The sequence below is a fragment of the Diorhabda sublineata genome, chromosome 1 (assembly GCF_026230105.1).
Source record: "Diorhabda sublineata isolate icDioSubl1.1 chromosome 1, icDioSubl1.1, whole genome shotgun sequence".
In the NCBI taxonomy this organism is placed as follows: Eukaryota; Metazoa; Arthropoda; class Insecta; order Coleoptera; family Chrysomelidae; genus Diorhabda; species Diorhabda sublineata.
The window spans coordinates 26535614-26549720 of NC_079474.1; the positions used below are offsets into that span (position 1 = coordinate 26535614).

The 14107-nt window shown below is 31.9% G+C and overlaps 1 protein-coding gene across 6 annotated transcripts in view; it reads left to right on the plus strand.

The window, feature by feature from the left end:
- The window catches only part of LOC130448965 (CUGBP Elav-like family member 4), a 1535225-nt gene that overhangs the window by 1380651 nt on the left and 140467 nt on the right, over nt 1-14107 (plus strand). For all 6 annotated transcript variants that reach the window (XM_056786625.1, XM_056786830.1, XM_056786759.1 and 3 more), the window contains one exon: nt 5706-5831. In XM_056786625.1, coding sequence (XP_056642603.1) covers nt 5706-5831 — 126 coding nt within the window. The remainder of the gene's footprint in view (nt 1-5705; nt 5832-14107) is intronic.

Genomic DNA, 14107 nt, shown 5'->3' on the forward strand with positions numbered 1-14107 from the left:
GAAATGTTGCTAATAAAATATTGTCACATCTCTACATAAGGTAAGATTTCCAGCGATTTGTTAATATTTTGTCAACTACATTGATCACAGTGCAATGATACAAAAAAATTCTTATATGTATAATAGCAAATTGAAGTGACAGTAGACTGAAATATGAATTAATGTATTAAAATAATTATTGGTTAATCCCAAGGATAAAGTACAGAATTCGGAAAAGAGTGGTATTCCTAAAGTTAGCTGTAATGATTATGTCAAGAACTGTGTTGAACAGACTAAGGGGTTTGTTATTGTCCGGTTTAAAGAGCACCTAGCTCCGTGTTTCCCAACGTGGGACCGGGGAGCGGTTTGATATTAAAGAGGTACAATTCGAACATGAACACGACACGAGATAAACTCTTTTGATATGGGCTATTTAAATACAATGCTTGATTTCGATGTCAAAATTTAAAGAAAAAAGTGAATTCTCAAATAATTGCGATCAATGATTATTATAAATTCGTTTGACGAAACAACGTATTAGCCCGGTTTTTGGCGTCGTCAAGTTAACTTCTCTAAAGCAGGCGGCAGGCCGCAGGCTCCACGTTAACCGTCGGACCCTTCAAAATGTCCCTAAACAACGTATTTATTTGCATCTGAATCAAAGAACTGTGGTGACTTGTGAAGAATCTGTAGTCCACTGATGCTTAGCAAAAAAAGAAGCTCACAGTTATATTGAAGCCAACATTCATGGATTTTTGGAGAACCAAGAATAACTCGCAGATATACAAAATAATGAGTCATTTGAAACTTTATTTATTATAAAAGGAGCGAAGGCATGGCTTTGTGTGAAAACAGATATCACAAACTACTGTTACCGTTCTTCAGAACGAGGTGACTTAGGACTGAAGCTAACCAAATTGGAACCTACCGTTTAAGTTTCTTCTTGAACAATTTAATTTTATGATTTCAAAAATTATATATATATATATATATATATATATATATATATATATATATATATATATATATATATATGTGTGTGTGTGTGTGTGTGTGTGTGTGTGTGTGATATGTGGCGGCAAAAGAATTTAAAAAGGGCATGGCACAAAAAAGGTTGGAAATCACTGATCTAGCTAATTTAAATAAAGCTTGGAAGAAAAAATAGAGCTTTACATAGCCCAATGTTAGTCATAATCATAACATAGATATTAATAATGTGAAAAACGTTACAAAGTTAAATATTATAGCTTAAAATAAAATTTATCATGCAATAGCTAAACCCGAAATCCTAATTGTGTTTTTTCAACAATATAATGTATATGAAAACCACACCACACCCTAGCTTTCGCTAGTTCACTGACCTACATACATTCAGAAATATTCTGATAACAGTCAGTTTATTTCTCATGAATATTAGATAACTGTATCAAGGAACATTCTCGATTAATAGTTGTATCTTGTATATTCAAGCCAACAATATAATTATTGAAAAATTATTGATGTACTATTTATGTAATAAGAAATGTTTGTAAGAGTCATTCGGCGAAAAACAAGCCACAAAACTACAATATTATTAAAATGAAAATCAATGAAAATACATCCCAAAAGCACCAATCAAATCATGGAATCGATCTCTAGAGGTTGATTGGCTCGTCCGTTTTCAATCACTTTTCATTAATTTGTTCTTTTGGTTCGTTTTTCTGATGTCAGCATTTTCACCGAACGGCAAGCATCCATGACTATGTCTAACATTACAATAAAGTTTCTAAGAAATTGACATGGCTCATTTGTAAGCCAATTCAAAGATATTGAAAAGAAAGCAATGCTCAGCATTTCTTGTGCAATGTTTTCAATTCTGAATAGAAGAGTCACGAAGTTTTGTATAAATTCAATTCAACTTATTTCAAACACAATATACGCGCAATAAATGAATTCATTCATGATAAAATAATCGAATTTTCATGGAAAATTTGTATAAATAAATAATAGGCTTTAATGTATATAAGTAGATCCATAAGAAATGGATTTTCAAAAGCGTCCATGAACCAGTCATCAAAAGAGATCTGTCACAATTTTGGAACTATCCTATGAGATTACACTATATTTTTGGAAATAAGTATCTTTTATCGAAATTAACTAGAAGTAGAAATTCATAGCCTAGATTCTCAATCAGAAACGTTCACAAATCAAATAGCATAAGCATTAAGACAAGGTACTCATTTCATAGATTTTCGCAAATACTGGTAATTAAAAAAACCACCTGCAAAACCATTCTACCCAGCAGCTAAGCAACTTTCCAAAAAAACTTTTCCACCTCTCATATCACCAGCAGATGAAGCAAAGACCGATTTGAAAATAATAGAAAATGAGCCGAATTTTTGAAATAATTCCATTTCACTTGAAAACCTTTAGTTCAAGTTAGTTTTCAACATAATTTTCAACAAAAGTGACATCGTCCAATATCTCTTGAATTCTGTTTTCTAAGAACTTGCCACTTGTTTTGATAACCGCACCTTAACAGCTATCCTCATCATTGTTTTGGCACTTGCCAGTGTTCTTTCCAATCAAGGTTTTTCTTTGGTGCCACATCGGAACTATGGGAAAAATTATGTAGTTATTCGTAGCCAAATAATCGGATTAAATCATGGGTTCGATTAGGAGCACGTGAAAACGATCACTTTGAGTTCAATGTATTTTGCAACTAACGTTTTATTTCTTATAATGACTATAATAATGACGAATTTATCAAACTTGGATATTTTGGTTAATTTTTCAACCTCCGTCAGTAATGACAGAAAAGAGACCAACTACATTCCTGGTTTGCAGAAATGTGGGGTTATCTTTTAGTAACTCGGGATTGTGGCTTTGACATTTTTCACGTAAACTACGTGGATAGAATTCTCAACCTGAACTATGTAGGAACTCATCGTCATTCTTTCTATCCGTAGGTAGTATATTTATTATTGTTTTTGGACTATAACACATTAAAAATGAGATGAATTTGTTTGTTATTGGGAATAGTTTGAATGCTCTTGGGCATTGTAAAACTTACACTAAAAAAGACAATCTCTTTTGTAGTCTATGAGTTAGAGCCAGATTTCACAATGATCACTGATATATGATAACATAAAAGCATAACAGTCGTCTGTATCCATCAGGGTGTCAGACATTTTGGATTTAGGCTACTACAGGATCAACAATTCCGTAATAAAAAATGCTGACATATCACTGATTGTCTTTATCCCAAAATTTGACCCTTTTCACCCAGCCCTTTGGTATTCTATTTAGTTATGTCAAGTACTATATGTACAAATTTTCAGGCATGTTATCGATCGCTTATTGTTTCCAAAAAATTGACCACTTTCACCCCTCGGAACTACTCCCTGTATCCAATGAGGTGACAGGTCTCCCACTATTGGGTTATCCCAAGAAACCAATAAACACTTGGCGCCTTATATTCGACGTCCTAGAGAAATAAAAAGCAAATATGTTATAGAAATAACTAACTATAATTAGTTTTCTTGATATCCAAATTGGTTGAAATAACTATAATGGTTACAGAAGAAATGAGCATATTAGTATTCCATATCGCTTTGCAAGCGTACTTAGTGATTCGATCTCATCTGCTGCCGTATTCCGAACATCCGTAACTTGGTTTGCAGAAGTCTTTGTGGTTTCTGGAGTATTCAATCAAAACCATTCCCAAATCATGAATACATTTTCTTCCACTGTTAGTTTTTCCTGATTAAATGTTTTTTTTTTTTGAAAATAACTAACAACACAGTATTAATAGCTGCATGAGTTTATGGAATGGTGACCTAACAATCAGTGTCGGTTACTTTTTGTTAATACAAAAACAAACAATACTCAAAACTTATTCAATAACCAAGGCCAATTTAACCGTTTATAATTCGTACATAACTTATGTATAATGTCTTTCGTTTGAACTTTTAGTTTTCGGGTAAAATTTTGTTAACACTCTGATAGTTTCTTACCATATTATCAAAGTTTGGAATAAAATTTTATTGTTCATTTAGAGAGAACGAACACTAGAACACTAGATTTGATTTTACTATGGATTTATTTGTTGCTAATAAAATGAAATTTTCTATATCAACTCCTTGCAAAAGTATATCGTGTGTAGGTTATTGAAAAGCTCTTGAAAATAGTATCTCACCATAATTTTTGTATGCATAAATGGAAATAAAGTCACACATATCTTTTTAGAGTTATTGACAGGCGAATTAACGTAGCGTATGATGAAAATGTGCTCTACCCTTTTCTTGCCATTATTACAGGGGATGGTTGACCCTTATATCTTAAATTAAGTTCATGTTAAAAACATTTTACAGGAGGTAGATAATAGATAAGATATAAAATGTTGTGAATCATAATTATTTAGTAGTGTAGTTTGAAAAGAGAAAATTAGTTTTCTTTTGAAACAAGGTTTTTGATTTGATAGATATTTTGGCCCGCATTTTGTGTCTACGATGCTACTAAGAAATTGAGATTGTAATCCAGTTCGATAACGATTAACTACATGAGGTTTCCCTCAGACATTGAATATGGAAATTTTTTTGTTCGTGAGGGTTCAAGAAATTCCACGTGGGCTCATGAAGTTTATGAACAATACTTACTTGAAAACGTTGCTTCTTAGGATCTTTTTGCAAACGTTAGTGAAACATGACATTTTTTAATCTATTCGTTAATCCCAAAGCTGGATTTTCATCATGCTATTGACATTGTCAGTAGAAGTACTTTTACCTTCCCTGAAAACTAAAAAACTATTTTTGCTTTGAAATTCTATTGCAATATTGAATATACAGTCATTTGTTTATATCGTATTCAATGTTTCCAGAACAACAAGAATAAAAACACTCTTGTCATGAACTCCATTTTTATTAACAGCAGTTGACCTAGAAAAAATTGGAGAATCAAAATGGTCACTCGAAGTATAATATACTATTAAAAGTTTAAGTTTCTTAAGAACTCAGTAGATATTGATTATTTCAGTGAATAAGCTATTATTCTACAAATTCATCACCTCCCATTTGATACCCGTGTAATATGAAGTAGGGAAATAGTGAATAATAAACTTACAATTTCACAGTCTGACGCGCGTTTTCATAACCAGTGTATTTTAGAGTGCTGGTGTACTAAGAGTAATAAATAGTGTGTTCAGTATCAGTATCCATGCTCAACAAACCGACAGACAATTATTTTGACTTACAGACTACTATGTACTATATTTTCCAATCTGTCCTTTGTGTACGCCTCAACCTCAATATCCTCACTCAACATTAATTCCTGAATACAAGCAAGAATTTTGGAAAACAAATCGATAAATAAATGAATACTTCAGTAATAATTCCTTGCATAATATATGAATAGTAATTTTATCTTCTCCAAAATTCTTTCTTCACCTTGCTAGCTCCACAGCTCGTACCTTGAGTGTCAAAATTAGCGGTCTTAAGTGGAATTGCACCAAAAATTTCGTATAGATATTGTGAAAGATCGTTCACACTATGCTTCTAATATTATGTAATATAATGAAAATAATTTTATCATCATATTCTCTGTGATTGTGACAAACATGATATTGTGATTTATCATGTGTAAACGGAAATGATATTTGTTGCATAGTGTGAAAGTATCAATAAGTGTAAGAAAAAAATGTAAGCGCTTAAAATGTGTTTAATTAATTCAAATTCTGTTTGTGATCACAGATCGTAAGCTGTTCGTGGGTATGCTTAGTAAGCAACAAACTGAAGAAGATGTTAGACAACTTTTTGCACCTTTTGGAACTATAGAGGAGTGTACTATACTTCGGGGACCGGACGGAGCTAGTAAAGGTACAGTATTTAGATTACTGCAATTTATTAAATTATTGAAAGTAACTTAAGCATAGATCTTCGACTTGACTGCCTTGTAATATGCTGTCCAATCACTTTATATTCAAAATGCGACGACACCAGAGCCGGAAATCCGAATCTTTTATGTTTTTTATTGAAAAAATAGGACAGTCATACTATCAAATGCACTTCGTATATTTCTGTTGGAAGTGAATTTGATTTTGTTTTAAATTACCTCCCCTCCTTTCACAAACTTTTTCACTCTTCTGTAATAGAAATTCATCAGATATATCAAAATGGTTATAAGAATTGTTAGAGTTTCCGAATCTATCACAACGATTTTTTTTACCCAAATATAGATGCATTTTTCATATTTTTATCACTTGAAAAGTATCGATGGTAATGTCTATAAGTACTTATTTTAACCATAAAATCTATTAACAATCTGAAATTCGTTTAGGTTCAGAAACACTCATAATAGAATAACAAAATTTAAATGAAAAAACGGACATTTTAACACCAACAAGATATATTTAAATTAGTTTCGAGTGACGAGGAAAATGATTTTCTATAACTATGCAACATTTATACTATTCTACATCAATTTGGTAAATTTGACTTATCAAAAAGTAAGTTTGAAAATATCTTCAGACTTAATATCTTATCCTCAATTTTCAATTAATCGTATCGAAATAAAGTATTATAAATTTACTTCATTATTTGTTTGTTCCCTCTCAAATATATAATTGAAAATTTCACTCGACTGATGCCGATGCTCCAGTGTGAAGTCACATAAAACTTGGTTCTAAAATTACAACTTCTTAATTCTCTGGAAAACACAAAAGAAGTTATTTTTTTGTTCATTAGTATTTGTATATTTCACACAAGTTTGCTTGATGAATATATTGTTTGATGGAAAAGAATCCTTACCGCTTCAACACATTTAGAATCGGGTGTGGTCGTATTGGTCCAATACAAAATAAATAAATATTTAGTAGGGTCTAACCATCTCAGTTCACAACATATTTCAAATTCAAAGTGACTTTCATTGTCCTCTCTGGGTAACTACTGTTCTCAGTTTGAATTTATTTGAAAAATCCAGATATGTTGAGGCTGCAGTATACTTTGTGGACTTAAATATTGCTAAATGCTCTCTAAGTTATCGACTATATTGAAAAATACTAATGCATTTCATTGTTAAAGTAGTTTTGAAATTCACCAAAGCAAACGAGGTATGATAAAAATATGAAACGATGGAATTTTCATGAAAGTAAATACTCACAGTCCATCTATTTCCACTAATATTCTTCATACCCTCATAAGATGCGATAAAGGACAGCCAGTGATAAGTTTCAACCTTTTCTACATTGACAGTATGTTATTTTTCTATGTAGTAAAAAATTCATCTTGAACATCGCATTTAAAACAAGTTTTCTTCCAAGTTCTACAAAAATGTACCAAAATGTATTTATAGTAATAATAGCCTCGAAGACTACATATCAGTGATATGAGTGACGGACGTTAAGGGACATATTCTGACTTTCAGATCAAATGATTATTTATTCAAGGTTCGTACAAAGAATTTCAATAGATTCTTAAAAACTTAAGGATTCTATTACCATTGAATCTATCGATATAACTCTGATAGAGAAAGGATATAAAAGTCTTGCTATTGAAAGGCCAGTCAATTCATGCCGGACATCAAGATCCTAGTCTTATCCACTATGACTTTAAGTGCAGATCAGAATTTGTTTTAATAGAAATCAGATAGGAATTGCAACGTTCTAGAAAAGATGCGTTGGAAGAGATAAAATAAATGATTGAATGGAGCTCTAATTCATTATGTCACGCAGTGCGATAAATTGGTTTTGACTAGATTTTCTGGTCACTAACATTCTAACTCCCCATATTCAATACCACACGAATTTTTTTCTTGAAACCATACGATAGCTTTATTTGGTCACAAACGACCTCTTCAATCAGTCTGAGACTCACATTTCTCGACTGAGTATGTATTAAGAACTATCACAATTAATACCGAATTTTTTATTTGAACCCAGAACAGATTTCATAAACCCAGAGTATATAATAATGATCAAAAAATCATACGGCATTGCTCAGCCGCCATAGAAAGAGAGAGACAGATTCGTTTGATAATTTTTAGGTAGGTTGAGGGAATTTGAAAATGAGGGGAAGGTTTGTTCGAGTTGGTCCTGAGATAGAAGCTGCTCCTCTGCAGGTCTGGGGTTGTAGAGGTTGCGTGGGGTTGTGTTGTTCTAGCTGATGGAGGAAAAGCAATCCACCATTGGCCAACATAAAAGGAGAAGAGAGCTTAGATAAGTGAAAACGGCTTTTCTTGGTTTGGGGATATATATATTTTTTATTTTTTGGAAAGTTTTTTTTGTTAATTTTCAATTTAAATGAGGGCGTGCAGGTACAGCTACAGCTGCATTATACCAAATTTTCCTCTGATTGCCTTGATGATCCGACTCGCCTCCGTACTTTGTTTAGAGTGTTATTCAAATTGGCTGCCCAACTGAGAGTGAATTTCACTCCCAGATAGACAACTTATCTGCGGATGTCGAACCCCTCTCTTCAAAGTCTAAAATAGAAGTTTTGTGGTTGAAGATGTTTGCGCATTCTATTCTATGTTTAAAGACGATGGCTTGAGTCTAATGTACCGCCAGCTATTTCATAATTTCATATTTCTCACTTAGAGTCCCCACCTCCACCCTACCTTACATACGAAACTCTACCGCCAGCCGTTAACGGCATGATACGGGAGTCTACCGCTTTTTTCTTGTCCCTAAAGTGGAAAATGAACCGAAAATTCCTTGATATTTAACATTAAGAAAAACACAATGAAATAATCTCCAATACAGCTTCAGAAATTTCTTTAGTCACAGATAAGTGAGGCTATTGCTAGTTAGGGCAGTAACTCAGGAGGAGATCATTTATAATTTGGAATATTTTTTTTACTTTGGTTCGAAAACAATTATTCTTAATATTTTTCCACTCCACCTCGTAAAATTTTGTATTAAGTCCTTCCGTATTCCAATTAATACAATAATTGTTATCTTCATCATCCAATGATGGTATTACATAATACCAATAGCGCTGTGAAAGTTTCTGTTTACACAGATGTTAAATACGTTACAATAAAACTGATAAAGCTCGTTGATAATCTAATGCACGTTTTACATAAAATATACAGTATTTCCATAAGGTAACCCATAAATCCAATATCATTTAAACAGAGTAAAATGTAAATATCCAGAAATATGTAGAGTTACTAATTTTCAAAAACTTGATGTAAGGGTGATACAAGGTAAATAAACTTTAAAGTAACAGTTTATACAAATAAATTACATATCTTGTTCAATTTACGTTGATTTATTGAATGAATTAAGAATAATAAATCGTATGAGTACAAATATTGGTATTTTGAGTAAATTGAGTTCATAAAATCAAAATTTTGAGATGGAATGTACCGGGTGTACCAATGAGAATGGCTCTCGGCCTTATCTCGAGAACCGTTTATAGTACAGCTTCGGGAAAAAAAATTTATGACAAAAGTGACCTTGAGAAAAACCTGGAAATTATTTACAGAGTTGTAGGTCCACCGCTAGAGGGCGTACTTAAATAACAAAAATTATAAAATGAATAATTTACAAATTTTGCCCAATTAAGATGCATTTAAACTATGATTATCGTATTCTTTAATAAATTCTGCGTATATTTGATTTCACAAGTTTTAGTCTATCTCTTAAAATAAGAGGTGGGGGGAAGCGGGAACGTTATTATGAAAAAACGCCTGTAAGTCCACTTTTACTTAACCTATCTATGCAAACTTAGTCTTTTTAAAGGGAACTCCTTTCTACCAATGTAAGAGTTATAATTTCGTAATAAACCTAATGAGTAACGTATACGCTAGATGGCGCTATTTTTTATATTTTCAAATCTAGCTATCCTTGAAAAATATTGAATGGAAACAAAACGTTTTAATTAGGGATTATAAAAGTAGACCAAATTAGCAACAGATATCCTAAGAAATGTGTAAATTTTAAACATTTTCCTTTAAACATAAATTACTCCGTGTTGACTGAACGGATTTTAACATTTTTTGACTCCTCAAAATTGTCTTTCCTTGTTCTATTAATAATAGGTCCAATTATTATGTCAATATTACTTATGCTGTCACCGGGAAACTGCGTTATGGAAGTTAAAATGGTGGCCGACATCTTTTCTACTTAAAAACCTGCCAAAATGAAGACCCATTATCCATTTGCTCCAGTAAAATACTTCAAATTCGAACTTCCACATTTTGGAATATAGGCGTTTCCGCTGGAACAAATATGGTCAATCACTTCCTCATTTCATGTGATTTATGAATATGGAATTTCATCAGGATATGAGGTGGGTGGTATACGGAATCATACGAAAAAAATGTTTTCAAAAGTAAGTTATTGTCTTTGAAACATTGTGACATGAATATTCATAAGATTGCTGAAAGTGACAATATATATCAAAGCACAATTTTCCGGTTTCAGTTTATTCCGTGTCATTTCCAAATTACCGCAAAAATAACATAAGGAATTATTTAACATTCACATGTTATAACATAATCACAAATTAATTTTAAGTGTGGAAAGACGCTTTGTCACGGAATACTTGGGTAGCGTGTTTGTGCAAATATCATGACATGACATTACTACATAACATTTAATTACCAATTACATAAATACTAGAAGAGATTTAACCGATGTTGGAAAAGAATATATGACAATGCGTGGGCAAAATATGGTATATTTTCGTGATAGGTTAACATTTGAAAAAATAATCATTCATTTATAAACAACTACAATGAGGTAATTAACAGGTAATTGAAAATGTCGTATATTCCGTTTAGAAAGTTGAAGAAGTCTTGGTTGGGCCTTTAGAAGATGTATTATAGAGATACTAGTGTCAAATATTGTGAAAAGCAAAATTAAATATAAATACTCAGAAATAATCGAGTTAACTTGGGTATATTCACATATTTTGATGCGTCTGATCATTTAAGTTTCCTTCAATGAAAATGCACCATTTATTGTATTACCTGCTATTCCAGCCCTTACATCTTTCGCGATTATGTGATGTAGAAGTAGCTTATTCAAAGAAGAATAGTACGTGACTCATATTTTCAATTATGTTGATTTCCATTGACACAGAAAGTAGCGCTATCTGAAAATATAACTTTATATGAATAATTTTGATGATTGAGATCAGTTTTTCCCATAATTTTTTGTGTTATGCTGTTTCTTAGCTTCTTCAAAATTCTTATGTCCCCTGGGCCATTTACATAAAGTCTAATATTAAGGAATTGAATTATTCACTTGAAAAACTAGATAAATTCAAGGAAATTGACATATAATGAAAAACTGAATTTCGAAATCCAAATAATTTAAATGAAGATTTTACTATTATTTTATTTTAATATAAGATGGTTGCGCTTAATGCTAGTTGCATCGAGATCTATATTAGGTTTAAATTTGGTTAGATTCGGTCTCCATGTTGGATATATCCAGCCGATTTCCTTTATTACAAATTAATAATTCACAGCACTGAATCCACTTCAATTTTTTTATGGAGATGAAAACGGTGCTTCAGTTTCCTGCGCATTTGGTTAATTTGGATACATGATTTCTCAGAAAGTGAAGAAATACTGATTTCCTATATTCTACATGTGGGACTAGCATACAAGCTCTGGCCAATATCCACTAAATAAATTGTGCGATATTCACTCACTTATTTACTATTAAAGTCTTATTTATCATCAAATATCCAGCACTCAGAGAGTTCGAAGAAAATTCTTCGGACCTATCATTGAAGTGTAAATGTTTTCTGCAGCATTTTATACATCCACTTTGAAAATTGGCCATATTCTTTGTCGTCTGAGTCTGTACTTTTTGCCACTAACAGGTTTTCAACATCTTGTTCTAATTATTATTTTTGACTTGGTACAAACTTATCACAAAATCACAGAGTTTGTAAATGGGATTTGAACCCAAGAGGAGAATGTATGTAAAAGTATTGAAACTAGTTAAACTAACCTATAGTCCATAGGAACTATATATTTCCATAAAATTATTCAAAACAATATTCCTCTTAAAAAATATTGATTAATTCAATTACTATCAAATAACTGATGAATTGGTGGATTATATGATTGATTTAGGTATCTTCATCACTACTAAGGAGAAATCTAGAATTTAGAGCCAAAATATTGAAAAGAAGTTAGTTAAATTATATCAATTGAAAAAATGTTTCATACAAATAAATTAACTGAATTTTATCTCCTTATTCGCCAATATTTGGTTTTATAATTCCCTTTGAGGCTCTGTCTAATTGATACAGAAGACTTCTGCTCTTATCTTTTTACTGCCTTTTGCTAGCATGGCGACAATCTGATTTCAGATTTCTCTCTTACCACAGTTGCGTAATTGTATACATCTGGAAAATAAAATTGTGGAAAGCAGCTATTCATTAATTTTCTTATTATGGAAGTTTGTCATCTGCTTTTATTGAAGATTATTCATGAAGACCCAGCTGCGTACGTCAACTTTTTTAACTATTTTAAATAAAACAAATAAAATTTATTAGAAAAAATCATAGACACAGTCATGCTTCTTATCAGAGAAACATGATAAACGTTTCTGGAACTGTTGCTGATATTCATACTGAACACAGTGCTTATGCTAGCACTACACCAACACCCACAATTACACTTACTGGCGTGTTTAATAACCAACAAGTTATCGTTTTCAGAGCCTAAAGGTGAACATTCTAATTTCTACAGAGAAGGATCTTTGTTATAATGCAGTTTTACTAGATTACGTAGGATATTTAATGATGTATCGCTACGAAATTGACATTTTGTACATAAATTAATAGTAAACAAGAGGTTAGGTTAGGTTATATTATAAGCTTGTTGAAAATTGTCTATTTTTCAAACTTATTTTAATAAATTTATTTTTGGAACATTTGTAGATGTGAACTGAAAAAAATCAATGAATATATTGGTAATATATTGTATCCGTCCTTAATCAATGTTAATGAAAAATTGATTCTAGTATTTCCTCTCAGTAAATTATTTTCTACACGAGTTCTTTCAAATTTTACTAATATCAAAATAATTCAGTAAACACGATGAGTGTATTAGTAAATCAACTCACAAACATGATTAAGAGAGTTCAGAATATATAAGACAAACAATGAATGTTAATCATTTCAATAAATTGGATACAATGACATTAAAAACATAATATAAAGTATCGAAACTCCTTCCTATTGCAGTAACCACAGCCTTATATCTGTTAATCAAGCTAAAATGGAACCGTTGGCGATATTCATACTGAATACACTGTTTACACCAACACTACACCAACACTCACAATTACACTGTCTGATGCGCGTTTCGATAACCAAGTTATCGTCTTCAGAGACTGAAGGTAAACCTTCTTCTTCAGAGACTGAAGGATTAACTTGGTTATCGAAACGCGCGTCAGACAGTGTAATTGTGAGTGTTGGTGTAGTGGTGGTGTAAACAGTGTATTCAGTAGTGGTAGAGATTGCAAAAAATTATCAAAAAGATGCTTTCCTATCACTAATGCACTCTACTGAAGCAATTCTTCATTCTAACGTCCCAAAGATATTGATGGGGTTAAGACCGAGAGACATGGCAAAATATTGATTTGCGCATTTTTAAAATAATCGTTCTCTAAGCACTGCCCGCACTGCCTTATATAAGCTGAATATACTGGCTGACTTGTGCGGTATATGGACACACAATGGGCTGCAGAATGTTGTCGCGATAACCGGCAGCATAAAACTAATCGAGTGCTTAATGCAAGGCATAACATATAACAGTTTTTTTATTGCTTGAACGCCGGTAACAAAAAATAGGTCATATATGATAATCCAAAACGTAAAAAACATTGGCTATTTCCAAATGAATTACCATGAAGTACTTCATAGCCGAATATACACCGGAGCAGTAATCGCGGAAATGTTCATTTTGGGTCTAATCCCGAAAAAGACATAAATTCCATTGCGAACAATTAGATAGAATTAACATATAGTAAAGTATCCATCGGATTTCCATTTATTCCAATCTCTGCATTATTCTCTTGTTTGTGAAAAATTTTGACCAAATGTCATTCAAGATATTTTACTCAAAAATAATTTTGATCCGTCCGAAATAAAAAATTTGCATAATAGATGCAAAGTATTGTTCA